This window comes from Tiliqua scincoides, chromosome 4 (genome assembly GCF_035046505.1).
Source record: "Tiliqua scincoides isolate rTilSci1 chromosome 4, rTilSci1.hap2, whole genome shotgun sequence".
Taxonomy (NCBI): domain Eukaryota; kingdom Metazoa; phylum Chordata; class Lepidosauria; order Squamata; family Scincidae; genus Tiliqua; species Tiliqua scincoides.
The window spans coordinates 102300374-102320673 of NC_089824.1; the positions used below are offsets into that span (position 1 = coordinate 102300374).

A 20300-nucleotide genomic window follows, 5' to 3' on the forward strand; every position below is an offset into this window, starting at 1 on the left:
CAGCAGGATGTGTTAAGACACATGAGAACAATATTTTGGAAATGATGCCCATGCAGAATTGAGGCTGAATTGAAACAATCCCTTCTCAGCCAAAACCTGTTTTTAACAAACAAATTTTTTTTCACACAGATGGACATGCACTTTTACTGAAATTAAGAATCTGAAACATGGCCCAATAGTTTCTTCTACCAAGGTTTTCACACTTTATTTATTCTCAAAAGCTGTGCTGCAGTGCAAAGTAAACTTATGACCCAATCCTATTCAACTTTCCAGCACCAATGCAGCCACAATACAGCCCCAAAAGGAACAAATATTTCCTTATCTTGAGGTCTCTGTGATTGCCTCCGGACTACAGGATGTAGCATGTTTCTTTGGCACCGCTGCATCAGCACTGGAAAGTTGGATAGGATTGAAGCCTCAGTCCTATTTGATGTGGTGTCAGTTTCAGGAGAAATTTACAGGATCATCATTGGGAGGGCAGGGCACACACCCCCATCTTGAGTTTGCAGGTTTGATAACTAATACTTTTGTTTCAGTGTTTACTTGCTCTCAGCCTTAAGGCAAACTTAGAGCCAAATGCTATCCAGTTTTCCAGTGTTGGTGCAGCCGTGCCAATGGATGTGCACTGCATCCTGTGGTGGGGGAGGCAGGCAGTCACAGAGGCCTCCTCAAGGTATGCACCAGCGGCTGCACCATTGCTGGATTGTTGGATAGGATTGGGCCCTTAGGCATTGGTATATAAAAAGAAACAGAGGATACAAGACCATGGATCTTCTAAAACCAGCAATATTGTGTTACTGGGTACAGTATATAGGATTTTCCAGATGGTCTTGTTCTCCAGGGATGAGTGTACTTTTGACCAATGCAAGCTGTACTGCCGATATTGATCAAGTGGAAGCTATTGCTAGCTTAAATGTAATAGCAGCAGTCACTACAAGATAATAACAATAATAACTGGTGCTCAAAATCAGCTTATCACAGTTACAAAGCTTCAAAACAAACAAGCTTCTTTTCGCTTATGGTTATCTCTCTTCTCTTAAAGCTTCTCTTATAGAGGTAGTTCTTGCTTCATGTTTTGGGATTACTGTTACTGGGGATGGTAATGCCTCGATGTGCCTTCCACATTTCATCTATGATGGTACAGATAGAAAGGGGAGAAGGTGATGGGGGGTAGCAACCCTTTGTTGAATAAAGAGCAGAGGAGCCCTTTTGATGGTGGTCCCAACTATATGAACTATCTCCCACCACAACCCCAAAGCTCCCAATTTCCACTCATTTTGGTGCACAGTAAAATACTTGGGTTATTTGTCTTTTGATGGATGATTTTTGTGGCTGTCAGTGCTTTTTTGCATTGGTTGTGTTTATGCCATAGTACTTCAGTGGGCAGTTTTTAAAAAAATCTTTTGACTGTTTTTGCATTGACTTTGCATGCCACCAACCTTGGACTTCTTAAAAGTAGGAAAGACAGGAAATGAATGTTTCAAAATAAATAAAAGAATAGCGCCTGCAGAAAGGACAACTAGCCCAGGGTAGATATATGCTTCAGGCATTTTCCCATAGTAAATTTTACAGAGAGCCACAACTAATCCCACTGATGACATCATCTGTAACTACAGACAGAAGGCCTTTTAGTAATTCTACCAGAACTTCAACATCTGTCACCCAACTGTTACCACTCCATAGTACAGATTCATTTTCTGAGTACTACTATGTAATTACAATGTTGACCTGTAAACACTGCCCTATACCACTCACCATTTTTTTCAAGTTTCTGCCCTACTATGACCCTGCTCCAAACTCCCACAGCATACCTTCAGACCATTCACAGCACACCAATGAGCCACAGTACTCTGGTAGAAAAATCACTGGCTTTTTAATTATTGTATTGTATTGGCAACCTTCAGTCTCGAAAGACTATGGTATCGCGCTCTGAAAGGTGGTTCTGGCACAGCGTCTAGTGTGGCTGAAAAGGCCAATCCGGGAGTGACAATCCCTTCCACACTGGGAGCAAGTGCAGTCTGTCCCTGGTCTGTCTCCCTGGCTATGGGCCTTCCTTCTTTGCCTCTTAGCCTCAGACTGTTGGCAAAGTGTCTCTTCAAACTGGGAAAGGCCATGCTGCACAGCCTGCCTCCAAGCGGGCCGCTCAGAGGCCAGGGTTTCCCACTTGTTGAGGTCCATCCCTAAGGCCTTCAGATCCCTCTTGCAGATGTCCTTGTATCGCAGCTGTGGTCTACCTGTAGGGCGCTTTCCTAAGAATCTTTTCTGTTGTGGTGCTTACTACATGAAATTCCATGCCTTAAGAAAGCTATCTGCCCTGTTTTTTGTCATCTTTTAAGACTTTTTCACGAAGACTTTGTACCTTGCACTATGGCAGAATATTCTGTTTTTGGTATTCTCTCCTGGCTTTGTTTATGTGGCCTGTTGTTGCTTTGATATGTATTGCTTTAAATCTCTTTGTTGTAAGCCATCTTGATGTCTTCTTTTTGGATAGAAGAAATGCACAATAAAAATATTTCAAAATATGTAGGCATATAGGAGTAGCAATAGGAGTACAATATGTAGCAATATGCAGGCATATAGGAGTGGCACAGGAGAAGCAATTACCAAGGAGTCCAAGTAAAGGACGGTGATGAGTACATGGGCCCTTGAAGGTGGGTTCCATGCTACAGGTTAAAGTTCACATCTCAATGTGGCTTAGGTAGTTACATTTTAACCCATTTCTGCCCAGCCCATAGGTGTACACATTTAATCACTGTTGCATATATGAAAAGTTGGGCAGAAATGGCTTAAAGACCACTGAGATATACTATCGGGGATGTATCCTCCAATGAGATACATGCTCTTCTCTCCCACAGGTGGCCTACTCCCCAGGACAAAGTAGGTCATTCTCTACTCAAAAGAACAGACACATCTTACATTAGAAATAGCAACATTCATGCACCAGAGGAGAATGTTCAACCTTCCACAACACTCAATGGCAACTCTGAAACTGATGATTCTTCAACAGGGTAACTTCAAAAAAAGATGAGTGAAGTGATGGAATTAAAATGTCCATATTGCTTCTATTGTATCTACTCTGAATAAGGTCCAGTAATTTGTATCATATCACACATAACATCCTTCTAGTAATGCTATCTCCAGTTATCACTATTGTGAATGAAAACCATGCTAATCTCAATGTACAATGTAAGATTTTAAATCTCATCTTATTAGTGTCACCTTCTGTAGTTCCTGCCATTAGATTCCAATTTTTCCCTCTATATCAGCATATCTCTGGCTCCCCGTTCATTTTAATGTGTATTTTATTTTTAAAAGACTTGATGCTACTATCGTATATGACTGTATTTGGGGAAATGTTACAGATCTGTACACGCTACTATTGCTATGTTTTTAACAATGATAGCACAGGCCTACAAAATTGAGTGTCAGAAAAGTTTTCCCCAAACTTTATGGTGGTTTGATATGAATTTGAGGTGTAGATTCAAAAAATGGCATCTGTTTTGCCCTATCACATCTAGTTTTGTAGCTATAGTATAGCCTCATTAGTGAATGGTTCAAGCAGCTTTCTCATGAGGAAGCCATGGTGTAGGCCTCCAAAACTAGATGTGATAGGGCAAAACAGATGCCATTTTGGGAATTGGCACCCCAAATATACCCAGGAATTGGTGTAATGTTTGAGCAAACAAAATGTGTGTTGGCCTGTGTAGTTAATGGGGCTTAATCCTGGTTAAGTGATAGGATTGCCGTCTTTGGGATGTTTGGGGATGGTTTTTTTTAAAAAACAGATCAGCAACTGCTTTGGAGGGTTAGGAGGGTGGTCCTTCATTTTAAATTAATGTTTAAACTTCTACTTATTATGTTTAATTTACTTAATTGAATTTGATTTTGTCATACGGAGGGTATTTAAAATTTTCCTAGTTGATGTCATCACTTTTGGTGGGTTCCGACAGACTGTCATTCTAAAAAGTGGGTCCGGTACTAAAAGGTTTGAGAACCACTGCTCTATACCTCTGCCTACTGAAGATTACACTTTATGTATCTGATGAAGCTGACTACATAGGCTATGAACATTTATGCTTAAATAGATTTGTTAGTCACAAGCCTGTTAATATTACAGCAAATCCTAAGTTCCTCAAGGCTGCATGTGTAGGAAACAGTTGTCAAGTAAATGTTTGACTTTTCACCCATCCCCACTTTTGTGTGTTAAAACCCACACTTCAAAATGTGTGAATGAGTCCTAGGGATCATTCACAAACATAAGCTCATTTTTATAGCGTATGAATAAATCACATCATTTACAACAGCAAATCTGTCAAGCCATGATTTTCAACACAGACAGTTCACATATTCAATCATCACTTCCCAAATGATGAGAAATCAAATGATGGATACAAATATGTGAACCAGATCTATGTCTCAACTTATAGCAAACTACATGAGTAGGACTATACAATAACTGTCAATAAATGCATAGCTCAGTTTTACAGGTGCAAGGACTTGACAACTTAAAGACAAAACTATTTTAAAATACACAGACACAATAGGTACAGTAAAGTATTACAATGTATTATGTGCAAAACTACAACTTTATCATTTACAAAATGAAATACAACATAAAATGCATGTCAAGGTGGCAGATGTGTGGCAAACAAACAAAAAAGTACACATCTTTACATACAGAATTCATTTGCAGAGTCAGGCAACATTTTCATAACCCTGCAGTATAATAGTACAGCAATCAAGAATTCAGCACAAGAAAGCATTCACATGGTTTGGAAGACACCTGAACTATCCAGATTGGCCAGATTCTCGAAAATCCTGGATATCAGTAAATTCCCTATCAATATTTTACTGAGATGCAGAATTTAAGAATCTTAAGACCTACAAGAAGCCCCAATAAATCCATATAATTCTTTAATCATGTTTCTTATACAAAGTATCAACCCATTATTCAGACTGAGAGTTTTATCTAGTGATTCAGTTTTGACCTACTGACATAGGAAAACTCTCTCCTACCCCACAAGACCTAGGATTTTTTCCCCTTTCCTCTAGGGCTCCAGAGACTGCTACAGCTAGGTACAGATAGCTGGGAGAACAAATCGGCTTTAGGGAAGACTTGGTTCAAAGTCAGGAAATAAGATATCACCATATTTAATGCTAGTAAGGAATTTTTTCTCCATGTCATTGGAAATGTCATTTTAGCTCTGTGGTTCCATTACATAAGTTAGGGATCTCACATCTCACTGCTGTTAGTGCATCTTCTAATCCTCATATTCAATTTCTTATTACCTTTCCTTCTAAGAGCCCAAACCTAGGTGTGCTTATTAGGAAGCCAGTCCCAACACATTCAGTAGGTTTTACTCCCAGGTAAGTGTGGATAAGATTGCAGTCTTAGGCCTGAGCACATAGTCAGCTAAAATGGTAGAAGCCTGAAGTGGGTTGAGTAGACTGTACCACCTTGGGCTGTGGGAAATGCTGTCTTTGAATGCATCATCATGTAACAAGCAACCCACAGCAAAACAAAACAGCACACCAGTGAGAAAAGTGTGCTGGACTAGGTTTCCACTTGCAGGGAGATTTTTTCATTTTAATAAAAGTGAGCTTTCAAAATGCTATTACCATACCTGTAGTTTTGAAGTAGAACAATCTACTCAGCGCCCAATATTTTGCTGCATGTGCAGACCAGGCCAAAGATTTGGGATTTCCAGTGTTTTGAGAAACTTGTAACTCAATACACCTTTGAAATATATGCCTTTTCAGCCACTATCAGACAAGTTTGATGTTGCTTGCTTCAGTCTGTTTAAAACCATGAATGCAACAATTCATTTTTCTGCTGTTTTTAATACAACAGATGTCAAATCAATGTACATGCCTACAATACTTTAAACATTAAAATGAATTCCTTCACAACCTTCTTTGCCCATGTTCTGCAAGCAGTCTGAACCAGCAGACTACAGGATGTCTTCACATATCAGTGTTTATTTTTCCATTTGTAGTGACCGTCACCCATTCTCTATCTCCAACAACATCCAACAAGAAGTAGAATCAGCATTCCACAAAGTAGATGGAACACTGTCTGTCCCCCCACATCCACTCCCACTCTCTGACCTCAACTCTGTGTACAAGAAGACTAGTTAGTGTATATTAAGGAGTAACTAAAGTGTGGTAAGTGATCTTGAGAACCATGTCCTCATAATTTTATTCCTAAGAGAGGTTCTTTAAGTTCACTCTCTACACTGGTCTCTATCAGTGATGGGCAACCTAGACTAGTGATTGGGACATATGAGTGGTCCTCCTTTATCTCAATGGGCCACACTATTGAAATCAGTGCATGGTTAGTGCACTGTGTGTGGGCAACAGGAAACAAATTCTTACAGGTCACACATTGAACCCTGATGCATCACATGTGGCCCATGGCCTCTAGGTTGCCCACCGCTGCTTATAAAGTTTTATTTCAAACCCTCCTTCTAATTTATCTGTCCATTCATGATTGTAATCTATAAAACAAATATATAGAACACAGCACATCAGGTCTGTAGAAGGCTTTGTCAAAAGTAAAGATCATTTACAGAATCATATCAATTCTTAAAGAGAAATGAAGTTTGATATTTTAAAAAGCTCAGTACATCAGGACAGAAAAAGATAAACCTCACCCCACAGAGATGTTCAATGCAATACTCTAAAACCAGCAAGAGATTTATTTTGTATATTAATGTTAAAAAAATCACATGCATATAGAATATTTTATAGTTTAAAAAAATATTTTAAGAACCAACCATGACAGTTTACCTGCAACTGCTATAAAATTTCTGTGAAATATATAAAAACATGTTGCCTTCAGTAAAATACTACATTTAAAACTATTTTAAAGAAGGCTGTTACTATCCATGTAACAGAGTTTACTGATGCCCTGCATCGGACAGTATTGCGTATGTACACTGGTGAAATGGGCAGTCCACCAACAGTAGACCAAACAGTCTGCCCACCATAGTGCTTGACTTGAGAATAAAATGCAGAACAGATCTGCAGATGGACATAGTGCAGTATATTTGAGAAGATCTGTGATCCATTACGTTCAGCTCCATTGGCTGTACACTGTGGTACCAAGACTGTAAAATTAGCCTAATTATTATATACATATTATCTACAGACAGTAATAATGGCTGCTCTTCAGGTTCTTAGTAGGCACTTGGTTTACAGCCCTGCAGGTCACTTAATTTTAAAACCTTGGTCAGCAAAGGATGTTTTTAACACTTAAACCCAACAACAAAAAGCATTAGCTTTATGAAGTCTGGTCATTGTTGCTGTTCTGGAAAATGGCCCCATAAGGGTCACTGTTGATGCGCTTATACACAAAATGGAAGACCTGGGGCTGCGGTCGACTGTGCAGTTCAGCTTTGATTTTCTGAGGATAGGTGTCTTCTGTCAGCTGCTGCCAGGTGTCATCAATAAAAAGAAACAGGCTGTAGTCATTGGGATTGTCCACTTTAAACTTCTCAGCACAGAGCCGACACACATCCTCCGTAGTAATATAAGGTCTCACCAGCAAGGTCTTCCCTGTACAGCCACTGTTTATTTCTTGGAATGCAACTCGAAGATAGTTCTGTGGAGGTAAAAAATACACAGGAATAAAAATTCACATTCAAGACCTTATCAACCTTCCCCCAAACCCACACACTGGTTCTGTGAAGCACAATTACTCTTGCTATCGGTTAGTGGTCTTCAAACTGTGTTCCAAGGAATACTAAGATTACTCAGAAACTTACCTGGTTTTTTTTCTGTAAAGAAGCCAGTAATGGCAGATAAACTGAAGCACAGCTTGCCCATCATTATTTAGGTTTGTTACTGAACTGTGGAGTGGGTTCTAATGCACACTCTCAATGTATGCAGAGAGTTTGTGAGATTCAGTAGGGCTGTCCAATGCTCTCTGAACTAAATACATGCTAGAACACAACTCAGAATTCTCTGCATGTAGAGATTCCATCTCAGATAAGTGATATGGTAAGTGTTCCTTGAAGGCAGAATTTTATCGGTACCAGCTACTGTTATAGGTAAATATCCTCAGGGCTAGTTTGCAGGGCTCCTACAGGCAATTAGGTGCGTGAAGATTGTCTAAGTTCTTTCTCAACTTGCCCATGTGATAAAGGACTTGTTAAATGACTCCAACAGTTTATTTGCCATCAACATGTCATGAGGTTTACAATCTTTTTCAACCTATTTTGGACTGGCTGCATGCTAAGTGAACTAGCTTTCTCTGAGGAGAAAATACCAGACTCGGATACAGTATGAAGTTAACATTGCATTTCTTTGTTTTAGTAAATAAATGTGTCTAAAAACACAAATATTATGAACATAAGGGGGAAATAAACACCCCATAGATACGAAAAAAAGGTAATGAACAGAAGAGGGAGAATTTGAGGAAGGAAAAGAAGGAGGGAGAGAAAAAATAGAAATGAGGAAGGAAGAGAGAAAGGAAGGACAGAATATGCATGTTGGAATACAGCTTGTCCTAAGACTACATGAAATGAGTCACTGGAGGGAGGAAATAGATCAAGCAAAGGCCAAAATGTGCATCCAGGATGTAATCACCACAGATTCCTTTCCTGAAAGGAGAAAAACAACTTACATGCTTATTTTTGCTTAGATTAAAAAATCTGCTTGAAAAATTCAAACCCAAAATATTGGAACTATCTGGGCAAGTACAAAATGCAGGCCATCAAACACTACTTTTAGGGCCCAATCCTATTCACCTTTCCAGTGCTGATGCAGCCACTGTTCAGCACCAAAGTAAACGAAACAAATGTTCCCTTGTCTTGAGGAGGCCACTGTGACTGTCCCCAACCCCCACCCCACAGCAGGATGCAGCATACAGGTGGGACTTTAGTATCCACTGATTTGACTTACCACTGATACTGAAGTCCACTTTGAAATCCCTTTTAACAAGGGAAAAAAGTATCAAAATCCAATTTCCTACCTTCATGCTGTTAAGTAATTATAATTTCATTCTATTAGATTCCATTATTCACCCCATCTAGTGGCTGAATGGGGTATAGTGTCTATACCAATCATTGTAGGGTGACAACAGAGGAGCAAGAAACCTAGAAGTGAGTCTTTACAGCTGTTTTTCCACTCATTTGGTATCTATCAATTTTTTTTATCCACTAGGGGTTCCAGAACAGAACCCTAGTAGAAAACGAGACACGACTTGTATCTCCATTGGCACAGCTTCATCAGCGCTAGAAAGTTGGATATGATTTAGCCCTTAGTTTTTTCTGAGGTGAACAATAACAATGTATAAATTGCCCCAAACACTGCACTTCTAGTACTAGTAGGCTAACATGCCTATAAAAAAAAAGTCTTCTGGAAGACACTGTACCTGAAAATCATCAACAGATGGAATTGTTCTGTTCGTTGTCCTCCGTTTATGCCACTGTCGGAGGGTATCCCGAGTTTCTGAACACAACACCCTGGCTGCTTGTTCTTCTTGGAAATTTTTTATTAAAGAAAGTGCTCCATATGCACTTGTCAAGTAGTAGCCTCCTGTAAAAAAAGAAGGAAAGTGCTCTATAATTTTCCTAGAAAGGCAAAAGTGATTTCTTGTCTACTATTAAGTACTACCAGACTCTACAAATTAGTTTAATAGGGGATATCTCTATGAAGTGGCACCCATCTTAGTGATATTCAAGCTGTTTTCCAGGGAATTCTAGGACTCCTCAATGAGAAGGATTAGTAGTGGGGTGGACAAGCTTGCCTTCATGCCAGTTTCCTCAGCAAATCTTCCCTTTTCAACAACAGGAGTTCAAGAACTGCTGGGTAAGTGCTTGCGGGGGCAGGGAATGGGAGGGGTGATGTGCCCTGGTGGTGCTCCGCAGCGATCACGGCACTGTGGGCACAGAGACACTTGTCATCCTACGGGGGGGGGGGGGGGGTTAGCAAGCCTTGGAGAGGGTCCAGGAGGCCCGTAGTCCCCTCTGTGGGTCTCCCCCATGTGGTTTATCACTCCAATCTGCAGGTCAGAGCAACTTCTGGTTTACCAGGAGATACTTGGAGTAAACCAGAAGTCACTCTGACCCGCAGATTGGAGCAATAAACCACTTGGGGGAGATAGAGTGCAGACGTTGAGGGGTCATCTCATATCAGCCCCTTTAAGGAGGATTCCTTTTAAACAGAAGTTTTGAAAAGAATCGTGAGCTACTCCAATTATCAGCATGATCAGCTAGAGCCACTCTGTTCATCTGATCCATGCAGCACAATATCGAGTGAGGTAGGAGAAGAACAGCACAAAGGTCAACGTGTTGCTTAAGCAGACTCTCCATATGAGGTTTGGTACACTTCTCTGCTCCGTTTCACTAAATGTGCTTCCACATTAAATGGCATTCTTCCCTGCCTCCCCAGCCTAGGATTAAAGTGAGAGCAATGAAATTTGCTACAAACAGTGCACACACAGGAAAGTTGGTTGCAATCTGGAGGCCAAAACAGCATCACTATCCAGCTGCTAGGTCAGAAGCCTGGCCAGGTTGTTCTTGTTTTGCTCTTGAAAAGGGATGCTCCTTGCCAAATTTAACTTCTTCAGCATTATTTTACTTTTAAGTTTCCCCAGGAGGGAAGGGGCCTCTGGAAGCTTTCAGTATTTTGGGCTGGTTGGTGGTGAGCCAAACTACTGCAGATGCAGGGCAGGTTTGAAAGTAAAGCCTTAAAGCTCTATACAGTACAAATTCCAGGTCCTACATTTGTTTGTTGAAATGTCACTTAAACTGAGATGGAGAGCTACTTACTCTTGAGGAACCCAAAGGAAGTCAAAGGGAATTTTTAAGAGAAGACTAATTCACATATCACATTTTCTGACAAAGGTTAAACCATTTCTGCCCAATGTTGCATATACACAACAAGGATCAAATGCGTATTTGCAGGATGACAGGAGGAAAAAAATTTTGGCTGGAAGAATATGGAGCTATAACCTGGGACGCCAGGTAATGTTGTAGAGCTTCCCCAATCCATGCTTTTTCAGACACAAAGACTAATCTGTGTTGTCACGAGTAAAGCAAGAGTTAGTACAGCACAATTACTATGAACAATGGAGTCTTCAAATAAAATTGGCCTCTGCCACAAACTCTCTCTCAATTCCAGTTTCTTTCCCCATTTGCAATACAGGGATAATACTACTGGCCTACTTTCTAACACTTTTAGAATGATTAAAGCAGTAATATTGCAGCAGTTCCTATCTGCTGATTCACTTATCTGCAGAATGGGTCTGTGCCCCCTCTGGAGATAAGCAGAACTTCCCTCACCTCCAGAGGGTCCATCAACCATCTTCTGCAGTTAAGTACGAATATCTTCTAGCCAGCAGTCCAAGAGTGTTTAGGAAAATTAGGAGAGTATAGAACTGCAGAACAGTAACATCTGCAATAATGAATAATACTAAATAGTATTATTTCAATGGCAACTTGGAACACTCTAAATGTTTCACATATACAGGCATGCTGCCATATCTGTGGGGGTTCTGTTCCAGAACATCCCACGGTTAAGTGAAACCAGGATATGGGCGAATGCCACCCCAGCCACCATCTGGAGCTAAGGAAAGCTCTTCTCCCCTCACCTCCGGAGGGCCAACTGAGCCCAGCAGAGGCTGCACACGTCCGTCCACGGCCTCTGACAGGCTCACGCTGAGCCTTAGAATGAAACACGTTGCTTCCGGTTTTACATTGATACTTTGACATTGGTACTTAACTGCAGAAGATGGTTTAGGGCACAATCCTAACCCACAGTTATGCCAGTATAGGAGACCCTGGAGGGTCACAAACATTCCATAAAGCACATTTGCACCTCTGTGGGAGGAAGCTGGTGGGAGGGAGACACACGCAGGCCAGCGGAAGCCTCCGCAGCGGCTTCCTCCCCAGTGCTTGTGCCAGTGCACCTGTGCCGACACAAGCAGCAAAGGTAGGCATGGGGGGCGGGGAGGAGGTGGTTGGGGGCGTTTCTGGGCAGGGGGAGGGCTGGCGATGGGCGACCCCAGAGGTGGGTGTGCGGGGAGCCAGGGGCGGGGCTGGGACCCGGCGGTTATGGTGGATCCCAACTCCCATCCCCAGGGAGAACAGAGCAGCTTTGGGCCACTCCTCTGACTTGAGCCACCTCCAGAGGTGGCGCAGGTCCAAGGAGACCCATTGGGGCACACAGCTCTTACCCAGGGGTAAGGCGAAGAGCTTCCCCTTGCCCCTGGCTGAGCCGCTGCAGCCAACAAACCTGCGTTGGATGCAATGCAAGCCTCCTGGCTTGCCTGCTTCAGCGCAAGTTTAGATTGTGCCCTAAATGTGATATAGAAAAAGAATGGCTCAAATCTAAGTGTGAACAGAATGTTCAAGCATTCCAGTTTGAAATTTGCTACAAACAGTGCACACACAAGAAAGTTGGTTGCAGTCTGGAGGCCAAAACAGAATCACTATCCAGCTGCTGGTCCACTGAATTCACCAGTCCACAATGTAGAAAACTATTCACACAACTGTGAGTATAATTGGAGCCAGTTCTTCTACTTGCAAGGAAACATTTTCCTTTCTGAACAAATTATAATGTGGGAAGTGGGCTAGCCATAATTTAGAAGTAGCATCCTGAATGCCAATTTAAAGACTTGCTGAGAAAGACTTGTGGCAACCCCTTTCCCTCTGAAGGAAGTCAACTCTATAACAAACGTAAATTTTTCCTAAGGCTTCTAAAAGTTAGCCTCAAAAAAAAGTAAGCTTTTCAGTACTATTTGAATACAGCTTTGGTCAATAAGAGACGTTTACACCCAGCTCTAGACCTCTCTACCAGATGGATGGCTTCATTTACGCATTCCAAACTGAACAAGATAAGCCACACTGAAGTCAAGTTGCTACTCAGGAAACATGTATAAACATAGCCACCACAATCCAACTTGCTATGCCAAATCACATTTTCCTACTTGAAAGATTATGAGGCTGCATATTCATTGATAAGAGTTCCCTCTTCTCACTTTCTAAACAGCCAGGGCTTAACTTCTTTGGCTGGGGTTATCTTTGTTTGTAGAAATTGCTTGCTAAACCATTAGCAACAAGTTACAGGATTTTGAGATGCATTTAAAGGCTCTATTCAAGCAAGTTATCAGTGGCATTCCTGGGGAGAGAGTAATCTACAAAGCTTCAAGGGCATTTACCTTCTCCATGCAACAAAGATGGGTCCAGCAGCTCCATCATATATTCAATTTCAGCATCTAGCTCCAGCATGTCACACTGAGCAACAACGTAGGTCAGCACTGGCAAAAAGTCATCAGCTCCATACATCCTCCCTTGGTGGAAAAGTGAAGAGAAAGAATAGAGGCATGATCACAAGGTGCTAATAAATCTTTTCCTGCTTTCCACTTTTGTACTTGTAGCAAGTATCTTCTACAGATGCATTTAAGGCAGTGATTTTCAACCTCTTTCACCTCATGGCACATGGACAATGCACACAATGTGCCATGGCATAGTGAGTGAAAATAGCTAATTTAAGCTATCAGTCTGGAAATAGCAGTTGTTGGTGCAATATGCCATGTTCCACCAGCAAACAAAAGTTCTTCCGAAACTCTTGGTTCAGCTCTGTGGTTAACCCAAGACAGCTTGTGTGTCTTCTTGACTCTATTTGTTGGAGTGTATTATTAACAGTATTTATGTAGGTATGTATGTATGTCTGTATGTATGTGTACAACTCCAAGCTACCATCCACTAACAGCACAACACTTGTGTCTCATCTAAAATTAACTGTTAGCCTTAACTTGTAAGCATTGAATGACAGGTAGGACAAGCCTATAGTAGCTTGTGAGAGTAGCAATTTGAAGGTTCATCTCACTATTTCAAATTATGAAGTTAAGATATGACGTAATCCCTGCCTTCAGCAAAAAAAATTTTCATTGTTCTACAAAAGGAGAAAAATCCATACTAAAGCATAGCTTGTTGCAATTAAAAGTCTGAATTTGATCCAAACCTTTCTAGTACAGAAGAATCAGAATACCATCTACCAGTATCAAGAATTTGTCTTTCTTAAAGGATACCAGCTGCAAATGTATCTAGTTTTGCTGCTTAACAATATATCATGTAAAGCAGTGGTTCTCAAACTGGTGGGTCATGACCCACCAGTTCACGTAATGCAGGCGTGTCAAACATATGTCCTGGGGGCCAGATGTGGCCTGCAGAAGCTTTTTATATGGCCTTCAGGCTTTCAGCTGCTGAGTAGCGCTGAGGAGTTACCACTGAAAGGGCAGCCCACATGAAAATTGGGCTCTCCCATATCTGGAAATATGATCAAGATTTGTATATTTTCTCTTTTGTTATTTGCAGCGAATGAGTTCCTAAGTGAGAAAAAAGTGTTTATTTTTCGTTATGACCTGCTTAATGACATCACTTCTTGCCTAATGACATCACTTCCGGCCCTCAGCAGGCATCATGAATGCTATGTGGCCCTCCATATGAAATGAGTTTGACACCCCTGATGTAATGCTTCCCCCTTTAAGGGGCGGGGGAAGGGGAGGGAGACAGCTAAGGGGGACAAGGGGGGTACTCTGGACTTACTGTGAATGATATAGGGCTGCAGCAGGCTGCAGGAGGTGCAGGGAGCCCTGTGCAGCCATCCACAGTGCTCCCCGATTCTTGGAATCTGCAATAAAAGCAGGCACAAAGCAACTCCTACAAAACAGACGTGCTTTGCGCCCGCTTTTTCTGAAGATTCCAAGAGTCAGGGAGCACTGCAGAGGGCTGCCCTCACCTCCTGTAGCCTGTTGTAGTCCTACATCATTCACAGTAAGTTCGAAGCACCCCCCTTCACCCCCCTTAGCGACGCGATCCTGGGGATCGCATCGTTGCCCTAGCCCCTCCCCCGCAAGAACTTGCTGAAGGAGTAAAGCTCCCTAAAAGTTTGAGAAACGCTGATGTAAATTCTCACAATAGTAAAGAACTAAGTTTATCCGCAAAACGTCTCGTTTAGGAACTATTCAGCAATATGTAAGTGAGGACTGAATAAACCACAAGTATCCAAACAGTATCTAGCCCAGGCTAGTCTCCCAACTTTTATGGTTCATCCAGCTTTGATGGTTTTCACACTATCCTCAATACTCTGGATGCCAACACAAGAATGCTGCTCTGCAGTGGTATTTAATGCAAAAATGGGCAAATGTCCTTGCATGGCAACAGGGATGCATTCATCACTTTTCCATGTAATGCAGAGAAATCCAGCAATTTAAACATAGATGCACCATTCACAACTGACCAAATTACATGTTAGTTTTGCCATTTTAAACTCTGATGCTTTTTGTACCAGAGTTTAAGCCAGTTCTCAAACCTTTAGCACTGGGACCCACTTTTTAGAATGACAATCTGTCCAAGACCCATCAGAAGTGGAAGTGACATCATCAGGCAAATTAAAATAAATAAGTATAAATAATTAAAGTGAAACAAATAATTAAATATGCAGAAGCCAGCCCTGTTTCACCAAGTGAATTTCCTCTGTAGCCTGCCTGCAATAACACCCCCCTCTAAAACCAGTAAGGTTTTCAGCCCTATGCAGTGCCCAGTTCAATTTAAGAACTTCTGTTTAAACCAGATCACTGTCAGGATCTACCTGGTTTTGCAAGTCTCAAAAAAGTTCACCTTATCAGCTGAAGCCTGTTTTGATCCTTTTTAGTAGGGGGTGGGGGAGGTTGCCTTCTGGAGCATTTGTTGAGCTCCAGTTCGATCAGATCAGGACCATTCTGATGGATTCACATTCCGCTTTGCCTGGCCTGACCACCAGCCAAGGCACAACTGTACTGTTTAGTTTCACTTTCCAAAGAGCTCAATACATTCATCTGCTTGGAGGGAGGGACTTCCTTCTCAGATGTTTTTGGGGGCTGCGTTCATTGGATCAGGACCATTCTGGTGTTGTTGGATTCCTCTCAGCCTGCCCTTTCCAAAAGACTAAGGCACGTTTGCCTACTTGCAAGTAAACGCGTGATACAGCTCAATTCCACTTACCATAGGGCTGCATGCATTTTTTTTTTTGGCCATAACTTTTGATAGAAAGGAGATATTTCACTCCGGTTTTTTGCATTGGATTCCTCTGGAAATTCCACACCCAACGGTATATAACATGATGGTATTACTCCTAACCACTGCAATTTTTGTGTGTCATCCCTTCAGTGCGTTTTTGTGTGTCATTTTTGTGTGTTCCCCCCCCCCCCGTTAGTGTCACCCGGTGCGGTCTGCACCCCCTAGAGATGCCACTGATTATCACTAAAATGAGCATTTACCTGTATTGTTCTCCATCACAGTATAAATCAGTTTGCAGACTCTTAGGAGGAGCATGACTTTCTTCTCCGGTGAGTACATTTTCTGCATGGTCATGAATTTGACTTTAATCTTTTCAACATCCACAAAGTCCGGTGTTGGAACACACACCCCCAGCTCCTGAGGATTCCTCTGTCGGACAAGCTGAAGATTCTCTTTCAGCTGTTTCCAAGAGCCATCAGCAGTGTGGAATTCTTTCAGCATCACCTCAACATGACCCTTGAGGGGTTTCAGGATGCACTTATGCATGGCCTTCTCCAACACCACATCTGCAAAGAGACAGGCAAGCTTAGTTCATTATCTGGCAAAGCAGTACAATTTATACTCTCCTGGGGGAGAAATGGAATGGAAAGTTACTGAGGCCAGAATGCTCATTCAGTTAGATTTCCAGAGGAATCTTGATGGAAGAAAAGGTTTCCAGATGCATTTTAAAACAGGGATGGGGGAAATGAGACAATCCTGATTTCCTTTTTGCTCATACTAATTTAGGAAAGAACAAAAGTAAAATAAAAATAATATGAATCCTTAAAACTCAGAACACGAATCCACCTAAACATTTTTTCTTGTTTCCAGTTTGCAGGATTTCTGTCAAGAAGCCACAAATAAGTTCAGTTCGCATCAGAAGCTAAAAACCAAAATCAGAATTGTTTCATCTAGGAGGAGATACTCACTGCCCTTGCAGTGTATTTGCAGTGAGGCATAGGGATGAAGTATTTAGATAATTTACCCTGGAAAAGGTGAACTTGTTTTCTGACAAGCAATAACCTGTAAGTATAAAATGTAATTGGGAGTGGGGAGGAGGGAAGAAAGATGGGGAAGGGCAGGGAGGTGTGGACTGAGATAAAGTAGTCCAAGACAGGCCTTAGACCAGGAACAGCTGTCTGACTTGCTGTTTTGCAAAACTAAGTTCTACACTAGAGTCTAGTGCAGATCTTGTGATCTAACTTGTCAAATAAAGCCTACCATATATGGTGACCCACTAGGGCAGAGGTTCTCAAACTGAGACACCCAAGCCAAGGAAGCCCTGTGGCTGCCCCCTTAAGGAGCGAGGAGACAGCGCTCCCAGGATCTTGCTGTCGCCAGGGGTAAAGGACTATTTTTGAACTTACCAGAGGAAGTGTCATCCATCCAAAGGGAGTGGGGAGCCCGCAGCCCCTCTGCAGGACTCCCCGCACCTGAAAAATACTCAAAATGGCTATCACAACCCACTTCCAGTTTCCGCTGCAAATTGGATGTTGGTCTTGATTGCCAAAAACAGCCCCTTTTCCCCCTGCAAAGGCATGATCCTGGGAGCGCCGTTGCCCCACTCCCACGCTCATATATAGCAGCCCAAACTCTAAAAGACAGACTAGGGACTTGGTAAGCCTCCTGTTTTTGCTACCTATCTAGAACTGCATATTGTCAAACAATATTGTCAAAAAATGGCTGGTGAGCTGCATGTGGCTTGGCAGGTCATGAATTTTGCCTAAGAAAAAACAGACTGCCAAATGAGTGTAACTTTTTCTGAATGCAGTTGTTCAGCTAGGAATACCCAGCATGTATGGGTGCCACTCAGAAAAGACTGATCAGGTTGCTTGTGCAATACATAAATTGTGCTTCCTCAGGGCCCAATCTTATCCAATGTTCCAAAGCCAAGGGACTATGTGCTGTATCCTGCTGTGGAAGAACAGTCATGGAGGTCTCTTCGGTGTAAGGGAACATTCTTCCCTTACTTCAGGGCTGCACTGCAGTTGCATCAGTGCTGGATTGGGTCCTCAGTGTCTGCATCTTCCCCCTTCCCCCTAGCAATATAACAATGTGTGTCTATCAGGAAATGTAAAGGGAAAACCTATTCTTTGGAAGACCATATAATGTAGTTTCGAACCTGAGCATTTTGAGATGCATCATTTTTTTAAGAACCTTCATAAAATAATTTGATTTTATTGTGCCAGCAACATTTCATCTCTACATTCCTACAGTGAACAAAACTTGGATTGATGCCGGATTGCCTTTAGAGCTCCTGGACCTTTAACAATTGTGTAGAACTTCAGCAAGTGCAGTTTGTCATCTTATTCAGGGATTTGTCATTCCCCAGTAAAAAGAACACACAAACACCCCTGGGGTGGGAAAAGAATACAACATACTCCAAACACAACAGGTACACATGATGCATACAGATTGCAAAGTGGATGAGGAAAACAGTACCAATTGTATGCCTCCATGCATTCAAAGACGAACCCAGTCATGTAAGAAGTTACGACCTCTGCTTAAAGAAAAAAAATGCACTGTGGTGCCAGAAAGGCATTTGTTTTTGTTTTTAAAAGGAATTGTTGCAAAAAGCAACTTTTGTTTTGACAACACGGATCTAAAAATCTTCCCACCTCCCACATACAAGCTGCCTTGGCAGCAGAGATCTGTGAACTCAATGCAACACTGTTTCACATACATTAGATCATGCATAATACACAATCCACTATCAATATTTGTAACCTTGAGGTAATATTTACATACCCCAGAGACAAGCAGAGATAAGAGCCTTTAACAACTGTGCATAACTTGGTTCCCCCAATGCTACTCCTAATTCCCAACACCTTCCCCCAAATCTTGGCTCAGATTTTGCCCTAGGTGATGGCACTAAGCTCCCCAGGTGATGGCAATGGATGGCAGGTCCTCCCATGTTCCCATCAATGAAGGGGGGTAGAAATGGTGGAAAGTGACCTGTACTGAGAGGGTTGAGGCTAGTCAACCATGCTGAAAGGGAACCCTCAGCTGCAGCCCAAACTGATTGGGCTTTGATGCCTCCACTTGGAGTGAATAATCCTGAGTGCTGCTCAGGATCTGCTGTGAAATGTAAACAAACTTAACAGTGACCATAACGCTAGCCAATTCAACCAAATAAGTAAAAAGTTGTCCAAAAAGATCAATATGAGTTTCATTTAATTTTGAAAGAAGAAACCTCAAAAATGAGAGATATTCGTTATAAGGAAATTGAATGGAAGTGAATTTCATCAGAATGTCTGGAGTTATTTGAAACTGATAAAACAGAAATCCAGTTACAATTTATACCACAGACAGAAAAAGGTGCAAACACGTCTGGAAGAATGCCAGTGTAGTTCATAGCAGAATCAAGGAAACGATAAAAAGTTCCACGTCTTCCTTTAAAAAAGTATATATATAAAGGAAAAAAGGTCTGAGCATACTTCTAAAAACATGAAAGTCAAAATGACGTTATATAACAGAAGCAGACAACAGCAGGTGGTTAGCCCATTAAATGACAACAATGTGAAATGATTACTGAAGGAGAATATGGAAGATGAAGAAAAGCTAAATTAATTCTTTATATTAGTCTCCTTCGCTGAGAAAGATGTTGGATGCCTACACTTGAACCCTGTTATATAGGAAGGACATCTGAAGAGAGAAGAAAGCAAACCTATGCCAAAATTTATATATCCTGGAAACTTTACAAGCTGGCAGAAGACCCTTATACAAACAAACCTATACCAGGTGAGGGAAGGCTAGATGATACTTCAGACAACCTGTAGCATGGAAAACCTTTGTCATGTGTGGAGCTCCACAGCCATGAAACCAGAGTTGATCCACTTTGACCCAGTGATTGGGGTAAACACCTGAGGTAGCAGATTAATGGGGCATTCACTTCTGCCTGATCACTTTCCTCCACTATTCCTCCTCCTTCCAGGATTGAAAAAGGAAGAGTGGAATAGAGCAAAAGAGTAAGTATGAAGGAGAGTGATAGACTAGAATGTTGGGGGCAGCAGTGTGGCAAGGGGCCAAAGAGCCTGGGGCAACGGCACTCAGTCACTTCCAGGTTCTTAAGAAGCCAATCAGGAACCTGCAAAAACATTAAGACGCAGCTGCCACCATTTTGCACTTCTACTACTACTCCAGCCCACTACTCTCCTTTCCTGCTCTGTCCCCTCTTCTTTTTCCAATCCTGGGAGAGAGGTGAGCAGAAGCAAATACATCACCAGTTGAAGGGGAAGTCAGCATTTGGTATGC

The 20300-nt window shown here is 41.9% G+C and overlaps 1 protein-coding gene across 2 annotated transcripts in view; it reads right to left on the minus strand.

The window, feature by feature from the left end:
• Window positions 1-4505: 4505 nt before the first annotated feature.
• RIN2 (Ras and Rab interactor 2) overlaps window positions 4506-20300 on the minus strand; it is an 80943-nt gene continuing 65148 nt past the window's right edge. For both annotated transcript variants that reach the window (XM_066625129.1, XM_066625128.1), the window contains 4 exons: window positions 16268-16573; window positions 13166-13297; window positions 9377-9540; window positions 4506-7603 (listed from right to left, as the gene is read on the minus strand). In XM_066625129.1, coding sequence (XP_066481226.1) covers window positions 7283-7603; window positions 9377-9540; window positions 13166-13297; window positions 16268-16573 — 923 coding nt within the window. In that variant the 3' untranslated portion in view covers window positions 4506-7282. The remainder of the gene's footprint in view (window positions 7604-9376; window positions 9541-13165; window positions 13298-16267; window positions 16574-20300) is intronic.